The following is a 24,849-nucleotide window of genomic DNA, read 5'->3' on the forward strand; positions in this document are numbered from 1 at the left end:
AAAGCACACACTCATACAACTCTAATACCAGTAAAATTGTAAATTATTGAGTTGTAATTTTTAGAATCCAGCAATAATACGTTGATTTCATCGTTTTTGAGGGTTTATGTTTTGAGACGATGAAATGATCTCATGGTTCATAATCAGACCTGACTACAGGCTCTTAAGATTTACATACTCAAATACCAACAAATACTCAAGTCAATACAATTCAAATACTCACATACCAATGTTGCAGGAGCAAGCTGTGGCCGTGAGAACACAGAAATCGTGATGAAAATTAGCAACAGACTGCGTTTTATGAAGGAGCAGCGGCTGCATCTGTTTCTTAATGCATATCAGTGTTTCAGAGTGGAGGCTCACCTCACCGCTCTCTCTCTCTCTCTGTCCCCCTGCAGGGCGTGCGAGGAGCTGGTGCGGACGCTGGGCTTCGACTGGCTGCTGATGTTCATGGAGGAGCATCTCCACTCCAGCACGGTGACGGCGGCCCTGTGGATCCTGGTGGTGCTGCTGTCCAACCAGGCCATACTCAACCGCTTCAAAGAGGGCCTGTGTGGAGGCGGCTGGCTGGACCACACCGACTCCGTGCTCACTAACAAGATAGGCACAGTGCTGGGTAAGTGGAGGAAGCTAGATCAAGCAGAATCGCAATATTTACCACTGTGATTTAGAAATCACAAGGGTCTGCATTTTCTTCACCAGATGCACTTAAGTTGGATTTAGTTAACTTAAGCTAATTGCCTTGCAAATTAAAGCAAGCATATTACCTCAGGTTATTGAAGTGTTGGGATATATTTAAAATATTTTAATTTGTGTATCTTAAATATATAACTTCCCTCCCACGAGAGTCAGAAGCATAATAACGTCCAGTGTGTGTGTGCTGTAATGTGGCTCAGCAGACACCCCTCCTCTCTCTGGCAACGCTTTGCGTCGGAGTTGGCCTTCGTTCAGTAAACACAAAGCTGCCCAGTTTGTGCGCCGCACAGCCAGGGGTTCGTCTTCTCATTTTTTGCCTCCCACGGCAAATCTACCTGCTTCTGTTGGCTAGGCTAGCCGCGTCCGTAGTCCCCGCTCAGCTCAGTGGTTCTCGACCTTTGTGGTGCGCGACCTTCCAAAAACAAAGGGAAGCCTAATCATGCCTGACGTTTGCAGGCATAAACCTGAAGAATTGTGGACTTTTATTTTCTCTTTTCAGACTTATTCATTTGATTAATTATTGAAAGAAAACTAGAGGCTGCAATTATTCACTATTTCACAGGAAAAGGGCATTAATGGCAAAGATTAAGAACATGATAATACATTTATATATTAGAAATATATTTTTTCAGATTCCATAAACTATCTTGCAACCCCACCAAAATCGTCGTACCACCACCTAGGTTGAGAACCGTTACCCTTGCTTATGAAAACCAGCCTGAGTAGTGATATGGCCTGTGTGCTGTAGCATTGTCAGAATGCTGCATAGCTGTCTTTACTCTGGCTGGTGTCCTATCAAAGAAAAGCCCTTGGTTTTATTCAAATAAGCATTAGTTTGACTACTGGTTTAGCCAAATCCTTATCTGTTAGCCGTTTGTTAGTGCCCAGTTCCCATTTCCCAGTCTGATTAACTGAGTTAGGAGATTACAGTGTGCTCCTCTGTAACCGCCCCGTGCTACACCTGACCTGTTAAACCCCAAACCAGGTACAAGCAGGGTGGGAAATTACAACCAGCCACCAGCCAAATGCTGGTGCTGCTACAGCCAACAATTCTGGCTGTAGCTGGTTAGGGTTTCTACTCTACCAGCCACTTTGGCAGGTAACCATGCATCATTTGGAGCTCCTACTCCATTCTGCAAATCATGATTAGCTGGTGTCAAAGCAGGTCAAGTTATTTATTTCCTTTATTTCCTACCCTGTGTTGCCAATGTAGCCAGTAGTTGCCTGAGTCAGAGGGTTTGTGCCGGTTGTGCCCTCTCTCCTCCTTCACATGAATAAGTCAAAACTTACGACTGTCTACCGCCCCCCCGCTACCCCCTCCAACCCCCTCCCCTTAGGCTTCAACGTGGGCCGCAGTGCCGGCGGGCGCTCCACGGTGCGGGAGATCAACCGGGACGCGTGCCACTTCCCAGGCTTCCCTGTGCTGCAGACGCTGCTGCCCAAACACACCAACGTCCCGGAGCTCTACTTCCTGCTCATGGCCGTCTTCCTGCAGCAGCCCGTCATCGAGCTGCCGGACAGCCTGCAGGTACATGTTAGTACACCCAACTTTTTTTATCCTTCTACTACTATTAATGGCTCTACTCGGTTATCTATTGGTCTGCATTTCACTAAAGCGCTACTGCAGTTGCTGCAACTATATACAGTGTGGTAGCCATTGCAGAAGACCCCCTAAATTAATTTATTCTTTACCTATGTTGCATCAGTACTGCAGAAAAATATTACTTGATATGTTATATGGGAGAATCAATGAGTATATTTAAAAACAAAACTCAGGTATCTCTCATCAAACAAGATACTAAACCAACCTCAAACTGAAACTGAAAGGAGAGCAAGAGTTAATTTTTCCAAACAATTCTTCTGCACAATTCTCTGGCACAAAAGTGCAACAGTAGCTCAACAAGCGTAGAGTAAAAATAGGACTTGGATACAGCTGGAGTATGCAGGAGGATGTATGTCTAGTATGTCTTCTAGTGAGCTTTAAACCGTTAGGAAAACCCCACATCTGATAGTCAAACGATGGCTTAACGGCCATCAAAGATATACTGAGGTGAATTTACATTTACAGCACCTGCTGCCAGCCTCATTCTTATCCAGCATGACTAACAATGACTCGCAACAGTAGAATAAGCTAAACTCCTAGATCACCGACATTACAAGCAACCTATAGTGAGGAGTGCAAGAGTCAGAGCCACAGTGTCCTGACAATAGATGACTAGAATGATCATGTATGATAGAGATGTGCTAGGAAAATTAAAAAAAAAAAGATTTAACTTCTTGACAAGAGCATTCTTGCTATGTTGACAATTGACAGATTTACAGATGTTGGCAGTTTTCAGATTAAAAAACAAACACAACTTCAGAGTCCAGTGGAAGCAGGTTGCAGGTTGAAGTAGATGCACATTTTTATCTATTCACATTAGCAGATTTACAGATGGAAGTGTAATGTAACATGTAATGTGTTTGTATGACTGTATATTACCCCAGTGTGTGTCTGTGTCCTCTCAGTTTGACCTGGACTCTATCTGGACGTTCATCTTCGGCATGCCGGCCTCCAGCGGGACGGTGGTGGGCTCCATCCACAGCGTGTGCACCGAGGCCGCCTTCCTCCTGCTGGCCATGCTGCGCAGCATGCTCAACCTGGTGAGACCCACTGTCCAACCCCGCATTCTAAAAACTATGGGTCCAAAGTGAGCCAATAAGCACCTAAAGGTTGCCTGCTTGCACAAATATCCTTTAAGAGTTTCTTGAAGAACCCCCATATGTTAGAGGTTCACCAGTGTTCATTGTTCCTCATTCACTTTCCTAAGATTTTCCCAGCCAGTCTGAGATTTGATCTTGTGAACTTCCAGTCACCCAGCCATTTCTCCAACTTTTAGGCTACCACCGCCCATATAAATGAAGGGTTTATACTGTATCTATTTTGGAAAGCTTGGAAAATGTTCAATATTTCAAAACCACAGATGATTCAAGCCTCAAAAACAAGTATTTTGCAAGCAATGGCCCTAAGATGACTGCAGATTTTAATAGTAACCCATTATGTGCTTTACCTTCATCTCAGCAATCATTTTGTTAGAGTAAGCGGCAGTTTTTTTTTCTGTCTTATTTTGGATTGGAAATGCTTGATATGTGCTCGATAACAGACTGATGTGTTCTCCTGTGTCCCCTCCAGCCGTGGCAGTCGGAGGAGGAGGGCTCGTGGCTCAGGGAGTACCCCGTCACCCTGATGCAGTTCTTCAGGTACCTTTACCACAACGTGCCCGACCTGGCGCCCATGTGGCACAGCCCCGACTTCCTGTGCGCCCTGGCAGCCAGCGTCTTCCCCTTCAACATCAGGCCCTACTCCGAGATGGTAATATATATATATCTATAATGATCTATTTAATTTAGCGTTTTGTACATTTTGATATTTTATATACATTCATATTTTCTAGTGCTATTCTCGTTTTTAACTGCTGATAGTACTGCTTGAATATATGCTTATTGCCTATTGTCTGCTGCTTGTGTCTGTATATTACTTTGGATGCCACTTTACTGTTATTGTTTTATTGTTTTGTTTTTGTCCGTCTGCTATTTGCACGGCACCAACGTACCAAGCTAAATTCCTCGTATGTGCATATGTACCTGGCAAAAGTAAATCTGAATCTTGACATTTTTTACTTAAATGCATTTGAAGCTAAATCTGCTAAGTCTATCCCAACTGAAGGGACAATAAGTAATCGATTACCTTTATTGACATTTATTGGCAACCAGTAGGAATTGCAACAACATCCACAGAACTTACCTCCTCCTACACAAGTCTCTGGCACAACCCATGACCCTTTTAATGGCCTGTAGTTAACAAAAAATAACAAATTGATGTTTGGAGTTTTTGTTCCAAGACTGAGAGTAAAGGCTGGAAAGTGAGTTTTGAAAGCCAGAAATCTCAGCAGCTGGACAACTAATCATTGGTATTGATCAATAACCCTATCCACCCCCTGCAGATACACTGTCATTTTGTGCTATGGAGCAGTAAAAACCTTAACATATTGCCCCTTTGGAATCCCCCTTACACCATCAAAACTGTAATCTTGACCACTGCAATTTCAAGAAGAAATTGCAAGAGGCTGCAATTTTTCTCCGAGGGAAAGGAGTTTCAGACAGTTTCCTAAATAAGATAATTTGGTGCTGTGCAGAATGCCTAGCCTTCAAATCCACTTACATGTTTGAGAAAGTTTGGCCCAGGCTGCAGCAAAGGAGCATGGAGGAAGTGATGGAAATTGGCATGTGTACATGTACATCAGTGTGGGACCCATCCGTCTGTCCATTTCCCTTATTTATACTGTTGTATTGTTTGCCTGATATACTATCATCATTCTTCCTGACCTACGATAATTGTAAAAAATAAAAACTGACAAAAAAAAAGACCAAATCCATCTCTCCATCCATCCCAGGTCACCGACTTGGACGATGAGGCGGGGTCTCCCACTGAGGAGTTCAAGGCCTTTGCCGGGGACTCGGGTATGAACCGCAGCCAGTCTGAGTACTGCAACGTGGGCTCCAAGACGTTCCTGACCAACCACCCGGCCAAAAAATACGTCTTCGACTTCATGAGGGTCCTGATCATGGACAACCTGTGCATGACCCCAGCCAGCAAGCAGACGCCCATCATCGACCTGCTGCTGGAGGTGAGAGGATAACTTTGGCCACTGTCACAAACGGCACCATTTAGCGTAGACACTGACAACTTAAAGATTTAAATGAATAATAATAATAATCTTTATTTGTATAGCATAGAATAGTCACCCCCTTGCACCTGAAGGAGCTTTGATAGATCAGTTAGTCCTTTCTGCACTTCGCAATACAAAAATGTGACAATACGTATCGTGGGGCAGAAAAATTAATCGTGATATTAGCTCCAAATGTGATGCTTGACTATCACAATTTCACAAGCTCTGCATCCAAATTATATTATTTGCACTTTGTAATGACATTTTTAAATTGTTGTTTACATTCTAGCGAGCCAGTGGCATCACTAGAAAGATTTGTATCTTAGAAATAAACATAATTCTGCACAGTCAGAGTTTGTTGCTGCTGAACTTTTATTTATTACATCGTATCATGGTTGTATTGAATCGTGAACCACATAACGCGTATTGAATCGTATCATGATCTAACTATGTGTGTGTGTGTGTGTGTGTGTTTTCTGTTTTGCACCCACTAGGCCTCTCCGGAGCGCTCCACCAGAACGCAGCAGAAGGAGTTCCAGTCCTACATCCTGGACGGTGTCATGGAGCATCTGCTGGCCGCTGATGTCCTTCTAGGTCAGATCACCTTCTTCAGCATCTCCTGCACTAACAGCCAGCCCAGCAGTCTTACATTTTTTAGCTTACAAGCCACAGTCTACATGCCAAAATTCACCTGCCACTTTCGCAGTCCACTAGATTTTTAGAATGGACAAGAACCTTCAAACAATTACCCCATAGGCATCAATAAAGTTTCATCTTATCTTGCATTATCTTAATGGTTGGGTGCCTGACAAAGCGGCTGGGAGGGGAGACAAACTCACCAGCTGCAGCCAAAATTTACCAGCGTTTGGGCAGTGGCTGGTGGTAATTTCCCACGCTTACAGCCAATGAGCATGCACAGGAAAACAGGGTTGATGATCAGGCATAAAAAGGCCCAGATGAGCATGCTGCAGAACTGCTTAGACCGATTTCTTGGTTGGCTCTGTGAGCGGCTTTAAGGGTCGCAACATGAGTCAGCAAACCACAGTCTGAAGCCCAGGGAACTGCAACACCTGCCGCATTTTAAATGACTGCATGTGTCCTATTTGGGATTTTTTTTAATATGATAGAAACCTACATGTATATAAATATGATCAAAGACAAAAATTGGAGACTTATTTTGATTGTGGTCCTTGATTTTGAAAGCATAGATAGACGGAATCAACTCTAAATTGATTCATGTCAATAACCTGTATTTCAGTTTATGTTTTCCCCATCATACTGTGCCTAACGCAATATAAAATTCAAACATGGCACAATCAAACAGCCACTCTGATCTTTACCTTAAAGTTGATGGTTGTTGATAGTGATGTAGGATCCTGTCCATACGGGAGAAGATTGTTCCATCAAGCCTTAATATGGTTTCTGTCTCATTACAGTTGTAGTTATTGTAGAAGTCCCACTTTTTACTGCAGGTTTGCTGAGCTAATGTTACACTTTTGCTCCGTCCTCATGAGTAGTTGCTTGGAAAAATCAGGTTTTGCTCTCTGTTCAACTGTTAGAAGAACAACAAATGGTCTGGTGACTAGTTGGTGGAGAGACACTCAAGTGATGTTTACTAATGTGGTTCTACTGTAACATTCAAGAAGCAGTTGTCTGCAGTATTAGATGCAGGATAAATGCACAAAGGGAGACTTCACCAATGGCCTCCAGTGTATGTAACAGCCTCTCTTGCTCCTCCCCTCCATCCAGGTGAAGATGCGTCTCTGCCCATCAGCAGCGGCGGCAGCTACCAGACCCTGGTCAACAACGTCTTCTACTTCACCCAGCGTGTGGTGGACAAGCTGTGGCAGGGCATGTTCAACAAGGAGTCCAAGCTGGTGGTGGACTTCATCGTGCAGCTCATAGGACAGGTATCAGCGGGGGGGAACTCGGGCAGAAAACCATCAGTTTACATTGGTTCTCAATGGTGTAGAATGGACAAATCATTCCAAATAGTTAATAGGATTCATGTGTGTCAAATTTTTAATAAATATGAATCCTATTTCACTGACAAAAAACATCAAGGAAGGCTGAAGAACTTGGTACTGTAAGGCACTTTAGCTAAAAGCGTCTAACAAATGGCATAAGTTAAGACTAATGCTGCGTTCTGTTCAAAGTCGGAAGTCGGAAACTTTCAGTTGCTCGGTCGTAATTACAATCTCCATCCATCCTTTTACCACACAGGTGTTTTAACAGATTTATGGTCATGCAATGCTGAAAATTGAACTGAAGTGTATTTTTACGATCATAAATATGTTAAAAGTAATGTTGTATCGGTGTTTACAGTGTGTATCTCAGAAACCCCGACGAGATGCACACTATAAACATTGCACAGCATTACTTTTAACATATTTATGACCCTAAAAATACACTTAAGTTTGATATTCAGCTTTGCATTATTCATCATTCATCATTCATTCATCATTGAGAAAATATTGCCCAAGTTTCCTACTTGGAGTTCAGACTTGAAGGGCCGTTCCGCTGCATTTTTACTCGCAGGAAGTTTGAATTTCTGACTTTTCCTACATCTCTGGAACGCAGCGTCTCTGTTTCCCCTGCTACACCTGCACAATGTTGCTGACTTCTCCACTTGTAAGCAGACCAGCAACCAGCTACATTTAGAATAGAACTGGACATCCAGATGATGGCTGGTCACGTGCCCAAGTGGCGTTATAGTGGACAAACTTTACCGTACTATACCAGCATTTACCTGGTGACTGGAGGCAGTTTCCCACCCTGCGACTGTGAGAGCCAAAGCTTTTCTCTCAAGCAGCTCATGATCCAGACAGAAGGCGTGTGTGCGCTCACTGCCTGAACTAGATGGAGAATTGAAACGGTCCTTCTTCTGTGAGCCTTTTCCCAGCTAATGCAACCAATGAACAAGCTCAGGATTAAATTAGCTGAGCAGCATCCATCTAACTGCCAGGCTCACTTACTCATTTTAGCCAATAGAGGCACAAACATTAGATATGGCTGTAATTCCATTTAGGGCCTGACTGATAGACAGGTAGGGGTGTGTGTGTGTGTGTGTGTGTGTGTGTGAGAGAGAGAGAGAGAGAGGTCTTGTGTGTGTGTATTAGCCATTGTAGAAGTCCTGCTTTCCACTGAAAAAATCTCTTTTCAGTTGTCAGAAATGATAAGGAATGGCAACTAACTGGTTGAGGAACACTAGATCTTCGTGTTACAGGAAACTAATTTAGTTATTGTGTATAACATTAAAAAACATAATTGTCTACCATACTAATGCCAGATAAATGTATAAAGGGGGATTTCTATAATGACTACCACTGTACAGTAACATTGTAAAAGACATTAGCAGGAGTACAGAGGCGTTTCCCGAGTAAATCTCTCCTCTTATGTGTGCTGTGGACTTTGAATTCTGCTTTCATGCATCGCCTGAAGATACAAACTACTGTGCAAGTGGGAGGATTAGGAGATTACGCTCTGAAATTAATTTTTCAGACCATAATGTGCCATTGTTTATTGGCGATATCTCAGAGCGATTAGTGGCTTAGTGGTTTCAAGAGTTAGATAGCCATCCTTTGTACTGCTGACACAGGGGAACTGGCATATCTGTATTTTACATTTGTTTTATTCAAGTGTCTTGCACTACAGGAGCCCAGTCCACTTACAAGACACTCTACATCAATATAGTCCCGCTGCAGTTGTATACAACGTAAACAAATTCCTAAACAAACTTGGGTATTATACAAATGTATTTATTTTCCTCAGGCTTTTCAGATTAAGTGTGCCACATGGAGTCCAAACTTCTCTGAAACGTATCTCACGTCTTTCAGAACCGTCTAGCTAATACAAACTGGCAGAAATGGCAGGGTTTTTGTCACAAAGCACACTTCTCAGATCATCATATAAACAGCTAAACATACAGTATATGAAACTCATTTTCAATTCCTCCAAAATCACATATCAGGCAGATTCTATCCTCCTGTGGTGTAAGTAAATAAGTAAAGTTTATTTATATAAGTTTATTTATACAGCATCTTTCACAGAGCAAAGTCACAAAGTGCTTCACAAGAGTAAAATTGTTAAAATAAGACCAGAAAACAGTAAAAAAAAAAACTAAGATATAAAAACACAGAATTACAGACACAGAGGCTAAACACAGGCCAGTCTGAGTCTTTCGCTGCTTTTTGAAAGTGTCAACAGAGTCTGCAGATCTTAAGTTCAATGGAAGAGCGTTCCACAGTTTAAGAGCCACAGTTTCAAAGGCTCGATCACCTTTAGCTTTAAGTCTAGAGCAAGTCCTGGTTAGAAGACCTAAGACCACTGAACTTTGCTGCATCTATATCTAACGTTCCTGAGTCCTGACCTTAACTGCACATAATCTGGACAAGCTGACAAGTATTATTTAGTCTCTATCAGCTCCATTGAGGGCATTTTAGCCTTGAAACAATTCTTCATTTGCACTGTTTTTGTAGACGTCCCCTTTCATCCATTTATCCTGCAGATATCTTGTATTAGTACTTCCGACAATTCCCTCCTGAATGTGAGAATGGTAGTAGAACCAAATTAGTGTAAAGTAAAAGAAAACTCCAATGTGTCTCTCTCTCAAAACCTTTCTGTGTCATTTCCAGCATCTGAAAAGACATGCGATAACTTGAGAACTTGGGGATGGGGAAAAAGATGCAGCAGTAATTCAGCAAGCATGCAGAAAAAGTGGGACTTCTACAGCGGCTGCATCTATACAGCTAAATATAGGCGTTCGGACGGACAATGTTTAATTTTAATATTTGCTTAGCGTCTCGCTCTCCCGGCGTTGAGAGTCACCACGCCTCCTCGTTTAACTCCCAAGTCAGCCACTTGCTGGAGCGAAGCCATTTCTCGCAACTGTATTTCCCCTTGAAGTCCTTAAGCGCCTCTCTGCTCAGGCACTGAGACCACAAGACTAGAACAACAAGGCTGCATTCACAACTCCATAAAGACTTAACCCAGGTCAGCCTCAGTGGCTCAAACAAATCTTTCTGCTGACATATTTTCACGGCTCTCTCTGTATCCAGACCACAGCAGAGGCACAACCACACATCTAAACTATATTTCTCACTTTATGTTCTACCACTTTCTCCATTCTCCTAACCATATCTCTCTCTTCTGTCCTTCCCTTGTCTACCTCATGTTTTCATCCCCCCCTCCACCTCCTACTCCAAATCCTCTTTCTTCAACCATATCTCCCTCTTCCTTTCCTCTGTCCTGTTCCCCATCCATACATCCTTCATCCCCACTTTCTCGCTCTTTCTCACTCCCAAATCTTCTTTCTACTACCTCCTCTCTTTCCCCCTTTTCTACCCCATCAATCTATTTTTCATCCACCCCTCTTCCTCTCTGGCTTTTTCCCCACCTCCTACTCCAAATCCTCTTTCTTCAACCATATCTCCCTCTTCTTTTCCTCTCTCCTGTTCCCCATCCATACATCCTTCATCCCCACTTTCTCGCTCTTTCTCACTCCCAAATCTTCTTTCTACTACCTCCTCTCTTTCCCCCTTTTCTACCCCATCAATCTATTTTTCATCCACCCCTCCTCCTCTCTGGCTTTTTCCCCACCTCCTACTCCAAATCCTCATTCTTCAACCATATCTCCCTCTTCTTTTCCTCTGTCCTGTTCCCCATCCATACATCCTTCATCCCTACTTTCTCGCTCTTTCTCACTCCCAAATCTTCTTTCTACTACCTCCTCTCTTTCCCCCTTTTCTACCCCATCAATCTATTTTTCATCCACCCCTCCTCCTCTCTGGCTTTTTCCCCACCTCCTACTCCAAATCCTCTTTCTTCAAATCCTCGTTCTCGCCCTCTCCCCCCCTCCTTCGTTTTCTTTTCTTTCTCCCTCCAAGTCTAAGAGGCGTTCCCAGGGACTTTCCCTCGACACCATCTACCACTGCCTGAACCGGACGGTGCTCTACCAGCTCTGTCGGCCCCACAAGACGGTGGCGCAGCAGGTGGCCCTGCTGGACGCCCTGCGGGTCCTGACCGTCAACCGCAACCTGGTGCTGGGGCCGGGCAACCACGACCAGGACTTTGTGGCCTGCCTGGCTCACTGCTTCATCTGCCTGCACAGTGGGAGGTAAGGTGACAGAAGTCCAGGGTGAAGGACTGGGTGTATGTGTGTGTGTACATTTGTGTAGCGCAGTGGTTTGAGTAGTTCTCAAATTTGTACACTACCAGTCAAAAGTTTGGACACACCACATTTTTCTGTATTTTTACTATTTTCCACATTTTAGAATAACAGTAAAGACATCAAAACTAGGAAATAACACAAATGGAATTATGCAGCGACAAAAAAAGTGTTAAACAAATCAAAACTATCTTATATATATATATTAGATATATATTTTAGATTCTTTAAAGTAGCCGCCCTTTGCCTTGATGGAAAGGCAAAAGCTTTGGAAAGAAATTCATACATACGATCAACTTCACTATTTATATTTGTCTAAGAAACACATTTCAAGCATTTAAGCAGAAGCCTTTAGATCAAAATGGCTTTAAGATGATGACTGGTAGTGTACATGAGAAATATATTTTTTGCACATTCTATAAACCATCTTGCAGCCTCTTCCAAAATTATTTTGAGACCCTCAGGACAGCATTGTGACAGTGCAGTTGAAAGGAATGAAAAAGACTGAATTGCCCATCAGACATCATTGCGAGAAGCACTTTTCACAGAAAGTAGATTCTTAAAGGAACCAAGAATCTGTGCAAAAGTCTTATGCATGTACATGTGCAAGTTCTGCCTACTCAATAAACTGGAAGAAAACATAAAACATTGCATTATTCTGCATAATTTCCAAATCACAACAGAGCCAGGTGTAAACACAGCTTCTTAAAAAAGCTTTTCTAATGCTGTGCAGAATCCCTAGCCTACAAATCATGTTAGGTGTCGGTGAAAGTCTTAGTTTTATTCAAGATGAACAAATCCCAACGTCCTGCCCCCTCAATCTTTTGTCCTTGTCAGACTGAAAGCTGTCCAAGTGTTATGTTCAGCTTATGTGAAGCGCACATGATTCACAACCAACCCTGACTCATTACATGGCATCTGTGCATGTGCAGTCAGTTGTGGAGGAGAAGATGAAGCGTGTGAAAACTTGGTTTGGAAGAAGGCACAAATGATAACTTCCCTCAAATCACAACAATCAAATGGCAGCAATTAGATCACTGTTAGTACCGAGTTAATCACTATCAACAAGTCTGGTGTGGAACAGATAGCGGTTTTGGTCTGGGCTTTGAACACACTGTGTGACTTATTTGCTGGGACAAGACGCCACAGTAACATGCAGTGGTGTAGTCTAGTTTATTGTAGTGGGTATACTGTGATGATTCCCTCCCAGCCTCGTACACACCCGTCCCGGAGCGACACCCCATAAGCACCACCACGCTCACTAACGCATACAGTACATGCATCCACACATAATTGAGAGCATTCTGAAAGACTTTAACAGCCAATGGCATTTACAGCTGGAGAGATTTAAACGCTTTGGACTGATTTTCTACTGTTTTAGTGTTAATCACCATCTAACTCAGCCAGTTAGGAGCTACTTTTATCCTTAGATGTTTTATGAATACGGCCCCTGGAGCACAGGGTCATCAGCTGGCAATTTTCAATGCAAAGCATGGATTACGATTTAAGAGTGCAAGTATTATTAACAATAATGGAAAGCTGAATAGGCTAGACTCATTCATTACAGAATATTATGAACTTGGCACTGACCGTCAAGCAGCTGTGTTCGTTGGTAGGTGACGTCAGGTCTGGGTCACGGGCCACGGCCAAACTCAACGCCCCTCCTAGCCTACATGGGAAGCCACCACGTCCCACGCTTCGTAACACAGACAGAGCGCACAGGGTGAATTTTATGAATGGAAGTGTGAATGGAGGAGATGCCTTCCCCTGCAAAACGTATTTTATTGCAGTTATACTCTACCCGGTATTTGCGAAAACAAAATCACTGAAGTGAAAGTTCTGTCACGAAACTATATTGTTACGTATCCTTGCGCATTTTTAAGTGGGTATACGGAAATCCTGGAGCTTTCTTAGTGGGTATACGGCGTGTACCTGCGTATCACGTAGACCAGTGGTTCTCAATGAGGGGTCCGGGGACCACCAGGGGTCCTTGAGGGGGTTCCAGGGGGTCCCCAGCAAATTGATGAATTGTTAAACTTCAGCATTATTTCATTTACAAGAAGTTAACACAATTAGAGAATGTAGAAGAATGACTGTTTTGATCATAGTTTCTCTGTTATCTCTCTACCTACAATACAGATAGTCATGGAATTCTGGACAAAATCATATCTAGCAATAAAAGATATCGTCAGATTTGGGTCCGAGAGACAAAATCTCATCAAATGGGGGTCCGTGGCTCTAATGTGGACTAAATTAGGGGTCCTTGATATGAAAAAGGTTGAGAATCACTGACGTAGACTACACCACTGGTAACATGGCCGTAGCATCTCACTCTCCCTGCGAAGTTCCCTCTCCAGCTGCCTACACGTCTGTCTGGTACTGATCCAGTGTGTTTGTCTCTGCAGCAGCGTGGAGGGCTTCGGTCTGGAGGCGGAGGCCCGGATGACGACCTGGCACGTCATGATGCCCGCCGAGAACGAGGCCGACGCCACGCACAGCCACGACGTCAGCGAAGGTAACGCACTGTCTTCTTGCGTATGTGTGGGCCTGCATGTACACTTCCTTCAGAAAGTATTCAACATCCATCAGTTTTGCCGCATTTTGTGGTGTTGCAGAGTTCAGAATGGATTAAATTGAGATTCTTTTGTCAACAATCTACATAAAACACCCCATAATGACAAGTGAAAACATTTCACAATTCATTTGTAATTTAAAAAATCCATTTTGAAATTACAGGTTATTGTGTGTAAAACAGTGACAAAAAAAATTCTATCCATTTTGAATTCTGGCTCTAATGACTCAAAATGAAGAAAAAGTGACGGGGGTTGAATACTTTCTGAAAGCATTGTGTTGTGGGCATAAGTGTATACATGTGTGTATTTGTGTGGGCGTGTCTTTGTGTTTGTGTGCTTGAGTGTGTGTGTGTGTGTGTGTGTGTGTGTGTGTGTGTGTGTGTGTGTGCACGCAGACTGTGTTTATTCATGTTGATTGATAAACTGTATTCCAGGAAAGTCGTGAATTCATAAATTTCCTAAATTTGTCTGAGGAAGTCAGGGAATATCAATTTATTTTACAACTGGTTTCACACATTCATTGCATTAGATGGTGGTTTTCATCCCAGCTGTAGTAGAAGTCAGACTGTTTACCCCTTTAGAGAAACATCATTAACAAACCAGGAAGGAATAACACTTTTGGGTCATGTAAGCACATCAGCGTAGTCATGAAAAGTCGTGTAAAAGTCACGGAGAACCTGAGAGAACCCCGGTTCCCCCCCCCGCAGGGCGGCAGCTGCTGCTGAAGGCGGTGAACCGGGTGTGGACCGAACTGATGCACAGCAAGCGGCAGATGCTGGAGGACATCTTCAAGGTGTCTCTGCCCTCCAACGACAGAGGCCATGTGGACATCGGCACCGCCCGGCCCGCCCTGGAGGAGCCGGCCCTGAAGAGCTGGCAGAACCACCTGGGTGAGGGGGACAGGACACACACACACACACACACACACACACACACACGTACACACCATGTTTACAGATATAACCGCTGCAGACTTGCTGCACACTGGCTGAACTACCTTCCGTCCCTATAACTGACCTCTGACCTCACTGTGGAGGGAAGAGAGAATTTCCCCAGGCGGACCAATGAAGTATCACATTATTATTATTAATAGTAGCAGTAGTAAGTTTGGAAAATCAAGTTTTGTACTCAATAACCGATGGAAAATGCTAGGAATGGACGGCTTAGTATATGGCTGAGTGACTTCAGAATTTAGTTTTAAATTATACTAATTTGGTTGTAATGTGTGATATTCAAGAAATAATTATCTACAGCAGTGATTCTCAACCTTTTTCATATCAAAGACCCCTAATTTAATACACATTAGGGCCACGGACCCCCATTTGGTTTTGTCTCTCAGATCCAAATCTGATATTCAAATATTGTTAGATATGATTTTGTGTCCAGAATCCCATGACTATCTGTATTGTAGGTAGAGAGATAACAGAGAAACTATGATCAAAACAGTCATTCTTCTACATTCTCTAATTGGGTTAACTTCTTGTAAATGAAATAATGCTGAAGTTTAACAATTCATCAATTTGCTGGGGGACCCCCTGGAACCCCCTCAAGGACCCCTGGTGGTCCCCGGACCCCACTGATCTGCAGTACTGATGCAGGATAGATGCTTGTAGAAGTGATATGACAATGGCTGCTTCTGTATGTACTTCTCCATTCACTTTTAAATGCAGAGACAACACATGTTCATTAGTGCTTTTTGAGCATGATAATAGGTCCGAGTGCAAGCTGGCACATTCTCTCTGCCTTCACATATTGGATTTGTGTTCCTTTATTCCCCAGCAGAGTGTTGGTGGCTCATAAGCGGCTCTCACCTGTTTTCGGGGCTCTTCTTGTTGTTTTGGGTGTTTTGTACAGCAAATACTGTCGTCTGGGAGCCAAGCCAACAGGACAGATTTGATATTGCTGATCCGCCCCCCCTCCCCTCCTTCCCATCCCACCACCTGTGAAATCTCTCCTCTTTCTTTTTCACAGCCCCTCTCTTTCACTCTTCTCTCTCTCTCTCTCTCTCTCTCTCTCTCTCACGCTTTATCGCTGCTGTATTTCTGCTGATGTAAGCAGGGTGGTAAATTGCCAGCAGCCACCTGCCACAGTAGTAAGTTAGTCTACTCTACCAGCCACTTTGGCAGGAAACCAGTGAATCCAAAAATCTGGTTAAGTAATGAAAGTGTGCTTGTGAAAGTAGTTTCCTGCAGAGCTGCACTAGAGAGTCTAAAACATTTAAAAATCGCAATATTGACTACTGCAGTTTCCAAATTGCAAGAGGTTGGAAGAGATAAAGATGTCAGAGGAAATCTTTCATTGTATTCAACTAAATTCTCAGCATTAGTATCTCATTTTTCACCCAGAAATTGTATTTCTTCCAGTTGCCAACATCAGAATTACATGTACATTGTATGGCAGTTGTTATCACAATCACAATGTTCAGCAAAAGAATCACAACATGATTTTGTTTTGTCAATATCATAGCCCTAGTTTCCCTTGCCTTGAAGCCTTAAATGGCTCAGTGTAGAAAAGTGTCACTAAATATCTCTTTCTCTTCCCCTCTGTCCCATCCACACCCCCTCTTCCGTTGGGTCAGTCCATGAGAAGAAGTGTATCAGTCGTGGCGAGGCGGTGGCACCGGCCACCCAGTCCAAACTGTCCCGGGTCAGCAGCGGCTTCGGCCTCTCCAAGCTGACAGGCGTCCGCCGCAACAAGAAGGAGAACAGCCTGAACAAGAACAACCTCTCTGCACAGGTACACACACCAAACGCTCACAGACACTCACAGCAGGATTTTAGCGAATGTACACCTATAATATGCTTAAAATCTGCTGACACTGCCTCATAAATCACTTAAAGCATAGTGTTAGTCAGCTTTGCATTATTTTCACCTTGTTTTTCTAACCAACAGGAGACTTTCCAGTGGATGTTCACGCACATCGCCGTAGTACGAGACCTGGTGGCCATGCAGTACAAAGAATATCAAGAGGTACAGCGCCTGCATCAGTGCCTGATGGGCAGAACTGAGCTCAGCCAGTTCAGAGATTTGCACGTTCTCTGCCAAAATCAAACGGTCAAATTCGGTAGTTTCACAGTTTCCCTGTGTAAGTGTTAAAAAATGAAATTAAGCAGGAAAGACTGTGAATCACATTACAGGTATCACAGTTCATATCCCAATCTCAGAATCGCTTTAATTTGCCAAGCGCAAATGGCTGCCCGAGAAATTCAGCCTGATTGATTGGTGCTGACTCATTACAGCACAGTTACACAATACAGGACTGGCACACGAGGTGCAGGACAGAATCTAACAGGACTTCACATATAGTTCAGACAAGTTTATAGCAGCGTTTTCATCTCGACAGATTGCAGCATTCAGTTAAAAAAAAAGAAAAGAAAAGATAGACACCTCAGACATTTCAAACCTGTAAATATGAACCCCCTTTTTCTTCCTCTGTGTACTTTGTTTTGTGTTTATAAATTGTTTATTATTCATATTCATGTTCTATTCTCAGTCTTATTCATTGATATTATGTGTTTTGCATCTTGTTTACTATGTAAAGCGTCTTTGAGTATCTAGAAAAGCGCTATACAAATATAATGTTATTATTATTATTCATATTTACCATTGAACTTCTGTTTTGATATGCTATATTGTAAGTATTGCAAATTTTTGGGGCTAATTGGATGGACTTTTGTTACAATATATGATAAATTGTATGACATATTTAGTGTCACCTGAGCTAATAAAGCTAATAAAAGCTAATAAAAAGACTGAACAAAAGAAAAAAAAAAATACACCCTCACACCGACTCTCCCCCCCCTCCCGTCTCCCAGCGGCAGCAGAACGCCCTGAAGTATGTGACGGAGGAGTGGGCGTCCATCGAGTACGAGCTGCTGCGAGAGCGCGGCCTGTGGGGCCCGCCCATCGGCTCACACCTGGACAAGTTTGTGCTGGAGATGACGGAGGGGCCGTGCCGCATGAGGAAGAAGATGGTCCGCAACGACATGTTCTACATCCACTACCCCTACGTCCCCGAGGTGGAGCCCAACACCAACTCAGCACAGGTACTCTTTAAATCTGGGTTCATACGGTAACGACACCGCAGTGCATTGAGCCACCTCGAAGTGGCTGATATATGTTCCCAACAGGAGTTACAGTGGCAGGCAGTGTAGAAATCCCCTTTCATGCATTTATACTGCATCTATCTTGCACTAGCACAGCTGGCAGTTATTAATGATACAGCATACAGCCTGAGGCAAATCTTCTCATTTTTCTCTCTCTCCGTCTCTCTGCCTTCTAAATATTCTTCTAACTATAACAGCAACAATGGAAGGACAGCTTAAATTTATGTACATTTTAGAAATTTAGGTGATGTCCTTACAGTGAGTGTATAAGCTTCAATTCCTTGATCACCAACTTTACAAGCAACCAATAGCAAAGAGTGAAAGAGTCCTAACAGTAGATGTAACCCTGTGATGATGTGACCCTAGAATGACCATGCATAATGGAGAAGTGCTAGGAAAAGAAATAAGACCTGAGGAGAGACGTTGAAAGGATTTTTTTCACATTAAGATAAGAGCATATTAGAGCAAGTAGTGGAGGAAGATAAGGGAAAAGGGGATTTGTTGGCACACTTTGCTTACAACTGCCTTGAAATAGTTATGAGCTGTCCAAATACAACAGACCCCCAAAACAAAGCAGTTCATGCACATGGCCTACTATTACAAGCATGTGCAGAAAAAAAAGTGTGCAGAATGGTGAACTTTGACACCAAATGATGACTTCTTCATTTTCCCTTTTCAAGCTATTCTTCTTTTCATTATTGAAAGACTGCAGGCTGCAAATGTTGATTATTTCACAAGAAAAAAGGGAATTTACCACAAAGGATTAAAAAACATAATGAGAAATGTGTACATTAGAAGTATTTTTTTTCACATTCCATAATATCACGTCCATAACTTGCAACCCACCGTCTGAAAACATCTCCAGCCCCCCTGCAGAGTGGCGAGCCTGCAGGTTCAGAGGCAGTGAAACGGAGCTCATGGACACACACAGCCCCGCCATGAGAGGCAGACACACCCAGCAGCCAGTGGCACGCCTTTCCTGGCACCGCTGACACACATTTAGCTTTGTTTTTGCTCTATAAATAATCCCTCCCCTCTGTCTGCCAAAGGGTCCCTGTCTGCACTGCACAGTCATTTGGTCCTCCGGTACCGCAGCTATCAAGATGTTTTAGAGGGATTGCCCATTGACGAGCCCATTTAGTTTGCAAGCAGAGAATCATTCTTGGTGTTAATGTAGGCCTCCCACAACACAACACACACTCTAAAAACTGCTTTTTGCTGATGCTCTTACTCAGAGAAACAGGTGCAACAGCAGAATGAGCTTCAATTCCAAGATAACCAACATTACAAGCAGCCAATAGTAATGATGCAAAGATCAGTGCTATAGTGTCCTGGCAATGTTCCCTAGATTGATCATGTAATAGAGAGGTGCTTGGAAAAGAAGCAAGGAAAATAAGAGATAAGGAGAGAAGTAGAACTAGGCGTTCATCGGGGGTTCTTCTAAGATCCAAAAGCAGACAATATGCACAGTAGGGTTGCACTAAATTAAATATCCTGACAGGCTTCCCCGAAGAACACCCATATAGTGTGTTAGAGGCTTGTAGAAGTACAGGCAGGGTTCATGAACCCTTCATGAAGAGGTTCTTCAGGGAACACGTTAGGGTTCCCCTATGATTGCAATATTATTAATTAACTCCAAAGTCCCCTGGAACTTGACATAACCTTGTTCTTTAACCATAATCCAGCCCGGCAAGATGACACAGTAAACATTTAGACATGCTAGGGTAGAAGTCGCAGGGTTTTGGACACAGTCACACACTCACACCTGGCAGTTGAATAGGACTGCCAGACTTGTGCTCTTGGCCACTGAGCAGTTGTGGGTTGAGTGCCTTGCTCAAGGACACATTGACAGTAGTAGCTGAGGGAAGGGAGAGTATTACTCATAAACTTCCCCCACCAAGATTTTCCCACTTGGTCCAGGGATTCAAACTTGACCCTCTGGTCACAAGCCAGCACGAATGCTTGAATGCTCTTATGCTCCCCAGAAATCCTGTTCTGCAGAATGAGTATGTGCGCCAGGGGAGGTAAATTGATTTTCTATTGAATGTGTCCACAAGAGAATTAATAGCATATTTAGAAAATCAAATAAGCTTGTAGCCTTGGAATAACCCTCCAGGGTCTTTGCTGCACTGGTCTAGTCACGGTGAACAATTATGTAGAATAACAATATTTTTCTTTCTAAATGGCTTCTATTCATGAAAGCTCCCTCAGTTCAGCAGTAGCATGTCAGACTGATGGGGAGCTAATCTGAAGTGAATGAGGCTTTTGTAAAGGGAAATTTGCTAATGCTACATGAATCAGCCACTTTAACTGTAATAGGAACCTGAAGCATACAGATGCCTTTAGAATGGAGTACAAGCTAATTCCAGACTAACCACTTTCCCCCTGATCCTAAGTATTCTACAAGAGCTGTAGTCTATATATGTATAATTATTACTGTTTACATGACGCAGCATAAGGAATGGAGCAGTGGTTAATGGGTAATGTCGGACCCAAAGAAACCCAAAGAAAATGGATAATTTCTGTGCATTGATAGGATGTTCAATTGATGCTGTGAAAGCAGGAGAAAGATCAGGAAGGAAGAGGCAATAACATTAAAATATCTGCTTTTGTTGTCACTCCTCTGACATGTTGGCCTGTCCCTCTTAATTACTGGCAACTACTCCAGCTGTTTTGAAGCAGGCCTGATGGCACACAACCCATTCTGAACATGACTTGTGGCTAGAGGTCAATATGGAAATATCTCTACTTATTAGACTCGTGGCTTGGACAATATCCATCCCTAGTATTGGCTTTACAAATAAGAAGCCATGGTTCCCAAATGGCGTTTCATCTTCGGTCTCATCCTCCCTGTCTTCACCCCTCTCCAGCCCCCTGCCCCCCCTCTGGTGCCCCTGTTGTCCTCAGCCTTGGCTTGGGGCCTTGACCACGCCCAGGTACCGCGCCAAAATCCATATGGATGAAACACGAAAGCACTCACTGATGCCTGGTGTGACTGCATGGAAGTAGCCATTACAAACGAGCTTCAAGAGTAACTAAACCCCAAACCCAAATCTGTGTAAAGCCTGACGTCTAAAGGTAAAAAAAGCATGGTACTTTGGTGCCAGGTGATGTCACCACTTGTTGTACTCTATAGAAGGTGACATCATCTAAAAGCATGCTATTGAAATTGCCATCTGCTATCTTTGGTGCCAGATGATGTCACCTTCTATAGAGTACAACAGGTGGTGACATCAGCCAATAGCAGATGGCAGTAGCGTGCTTTTTACCATTAGATGTCAGGCTTTACACAGATTTGGGTTCGGGGTTTAGTTGCTCTTTAAAGCATCGCCCTGCATCTTCAGCAACCATGCAGTAAAAACTTGGACTACTACATTTGCTCCATCTGTACTGCAGCCAGCCTCTCAATGTCGACAGAAAATGCAAGCAAAAGGAAGTATTCTTTGTGTGTTGTTTTTAATGCTGTGTGTTTGTATTGTGTATTAAACTAACTTTAATTGTCCACCAGCTCCAGTGGCTAAATATACCACCCACTTTCACTGCTATACCAGCTAACTAGGTTTTTAGAAATGAATAAATTAGCACAGTAGACAGACTTTTCCAGCATGTGGCCGCTGGTGGTAACTTCCCACCCAGATCCTAGGCTGTTGTAGGTTTTCCATGGGTTTGGACCTAACATGGTGGCTACAGTGTGAAAATGAAGTCTTTACTGATTGAACATTGCTGTAATGAAACTAACCATGACTGGCATTTTGAAATTACGCTATAATAATGGTCTTTTGCATGTCAGTGATTGCAAATTTATTTCCTTTCCTTACCATAGAATGTCCTGGTTCTGGTGTTAACAAAAAAAGATGCCAGCCTAGGGTGTTTTGCAGTGCTAGCAGTCATATAAGTCCCCCTTCATACATTTATCTGGCATCTATTTTGAAAAATACCCCAGATATTTCCTTCCTGAATGTCACACAGTTGAATCAGATAATATAAAAGAAAACTGTAACGTCTCCCAGCCATCGTTACCGTATCATTCCTTGTAACTTCTGATTGTCAAAAAGAGAGCAAAAGTTTCCTCTTGGGGATGGAGTGAAAGTGTTTCAGCAAGCATGCAGTAAAAAGTGAGACTTCTACAAGGTCTGTAGGCTACAGTAACCTCACCTGTCTCTCTTCTTCCCCCCCCGCTCCAGAAGCCTCTGCGCTACCGGCGAGCCATCAGCTACGACAGTAAGGAGTACTACATGCGTCTGCTGTCTGGAAACCCCGGCATGTACCAGCACTCTGTGGAGCACACCACAGAGGGGGAGACGGCCCAGCACGAGCCTGAGCACGGAGAGGACACCATCGCTAGGGTTAAAGGTATGGAGGAGGCAGCAGGGAAGGCACATAGACACACAACACACACACACACACCATCAGGATCAACAGAGCTGAGGAGTGATGCAAAATCTTTCTCAGCTTTGCAAATTACCACCAGCCACCAGCCAAGTGCTGGTACATTTTGTCTCTGGCTGGTAAATTAGTCTATTTGCAGTCATAAGTTACAGTTTAGCAAGTTTGTATTTAAGTGGCAAATCAGTGGCAAAATGATCAGTTCCCAATCAAAAACAGCACAGAAATGACCCATGTTTATTCAGTTTTGTTGAGACTGCCAAGCCGTACGTTTAGAAACACAATCAGATACTCTGTCGCCCAAGAGCTGAGGACTTCCAATATGGCCGCCAGAGGGTGTGTTACATCACCTGAAAGCCGTCGGTAACATGTGTCCCGTCCCTCCTGCCAGGCCTGGTGAAGGCTCCTCTGAAGAGGTCTCGCTCCACGGCGGACGGGGCGGACGAGGACAGCCAGGAGCAGCTCCAGGAGCAGCTGCTGGAGTCAGGAGGCCCGGAGGAGGAGCAGAGGACCGACAACACATCGCTGCTGCGCCTGCTGGAGGAGGGAGAGAAGGTCAGACAGACACTCACAGTGTGGCTGGGCAGTTAGAAGAATATCGCAGTCATACTGTTGGCTACTGATATTTCAGAATTGCTAGAGGCTGCAGTAGAATTCCAGTGCATTCAGTGAATTCATGTGTGTTGGAGAAAATATATATTTTTTATTCAAACTGAGCAAATCATTGTTTTAACACCTGCTATTTTTTTATATTTTGTAATTTGTGAAAAAGAAATTCTGTAGAAAAAGCTTTATCCGCATGTGTCATGGTTAATTTAGCAACCACTATATCCAGTGGAATATTTTATTTTTATTGTGCATTAATATTGTGCACAATATCTCTCACACATACATGCTAGGGCTGTCACTTTTCCCAAAGTTGAGGGAAATTTGTGGAAACCCTTTGGATATTTTTCATAGCGATGAGCTCTGTTGATACGATTCATAGAGCAGCTCCTGCTGCAGGCTGGGAAATAACCATCAGCCACCAGCCAAATGCTGGGAAGCTTGGCTGGGCAGGTACATTTGTCTGCTCTGCCAGCCGCTTTGGCAGGTAACCGACCATTTGTGCGAGTCACATGATAGATCATGAATTACCAGTCTGATTTGGACAAAACCTGAAGTGAGTGAATGATGTGGGTTGCCTTTCAGATCTGGCTTTTATTTACTGATTGGCACAGAATGGGACTATAGTACTTCACTGAAAATTTTGAGTGAAGTATATTTCCTGCCTTGTTTCATCCAGGGGAAATCTACTAGAAACACATGCTCTTTTTTCAGCATCACCCTGCAACACATTCACACCTGGGAGCTGCCCAGTGTAAGCACAGTCTCTACAGGGCCTTGCTCTAGGCCATGTTACCACTAGTTATTGATTGAGGGGAAGAGCATTCCTCATTCACTTTGCCTGCCCAGATTTTCCCAGCCTGTCGAGGGATTCAGACTTGTGAGTTCCCATCACAAACTTGCTTCCTCTAAACTCTAGGTAATTAGCTCTCGCGTGTTTCTCACATCCTTATCCACTGTTGTTTTCCAGATCCAGCACATGTACCGCTGTGCCAGGGTGCAGGGCCTGGACACCAGCGAGGGCCTGCTGCTGTTCGGGAAGGAGCACTTCTACGTCATCGACGGCTACACCATGACCGTCTCCAGGGAGATCAGGGACATCGACACGCTGCCCGCCAAGTACGTCCACACTTCTGTTTCTATAAGCTTGACATCGAGGTCTAGATTCCCTTTTAAAGACCATCACTTCTTCTCTAATGAAACACTAGGGCTGCTCAATTAATCATATGGTGAAGTAGTGAAATGGCTGGTGAATTTAGGTAATCCGCCGCCCGCTGTGGCTGCTGGAAGAAACAGTTTGTTTCCTGCCCTGAAGGGAGTATGACATCATTCCTCTGGACGCTGCAGTGGGAGTTTCTGCTGCCTAGATGATGTAATGCTGATGATGGAGCATGTGTTGCGAACCCCAGCGGAGCCATTGCATATCTCTCCTCCGAGGGAATTCACACTAGCTGGCCTGGTCCTTTGAGACCCCGTTTGAAAACAGGGAATATAAAGTTACCAACTGCTGCCTCCTGGGTATCACTGTGTTCTCTTCAAAACAATGGACTGCTTTTTACTCTCTCTTGGGTTTAACACAGTATCCTGCACAGAGTGTGGTGTGGTTT

The 24,849-nt window shown here is 43.6% G+C and overlaps 1 protein-coding gene across 1 annotated transcript in view; it reads left to right on the plus strand.

Annotated features, from left to right (window-relative positions):
- The window catches only part of wdfy3 (WD repeat and FYVE domain containing 3), a 139,357-nt gene that overhangs the window by 89,104 nt on the left and 25,404 nt on the right, over positions 1-24,849 (plus strand). Inside the window, exons 32-47 of the mRNA XM_078285324.1 lie at positions 399-616; positions 2,034-2,230; positions 3,205-3,339; positions 3,869-4,048; positions 5,130-5,363; positions 5,900-5,999; positions 7,155-7,315; positions 11,291-11,520; positions 13,977-14,086; positions 14,852-15,034; positions 16,723-16,880; positions 17,037-17,114; positions 17,960-18,190; positions 22,435-22,603; positions 23,028-23,191; positions 24,213-24,361. Of these exons, the coding sequence (XP_078141450.1) occupies positions 399-616; positions 2,034-2,230; positions 3,205-3,339; positions 3,869-4,048; positions 5,130-5,363; positions 5,900-5,999; positions 7,155-7,315; positions 11,291-11,520; positions 13,977-14,086; positions 14,852-15,034; positions 16,723-16,880; positions 17,037-17,114; positions 17,960-18,190; positions 22,435-22,603; positions 23,028-23,191; positions 24,213-24,361 (2,697 nt within the window). The remainder of the gene's footprint in view (positions 1-398; positions 617-2,033; positions 2,231-3,204; positions 3,340-3,868; positions 4,049-5,129; positions 5,364-5,899; positions 6,000-7,154; positions 7,316-11,290; positions 11,521-13,976; positions 14,087-14,851; positions 15,035-16,722; positions 16,881-17,036; positions 17,115-17,959; positions 18,191-22,434; positions 22,604-23,027; positions 23,192-24,212; positions 24,362-24,849) is intronic.

This window comes from Centroberyx gerrardi, chromosome 8 (assembly GCF_048128805.1).
Source record: "Centroberyx gerrardi isolate f3 chromosome 8, fCenGer3.hap1.cur.20231027, whole genome shotgun sequence".
NCBI classification, from domain to species: domain Eukaryota; kingdom Metazoa; phylum Chordata; class Actinopteri; order Beryciformes; family Berycidae; genus Centroberyx; species Centroberyx gerrardi.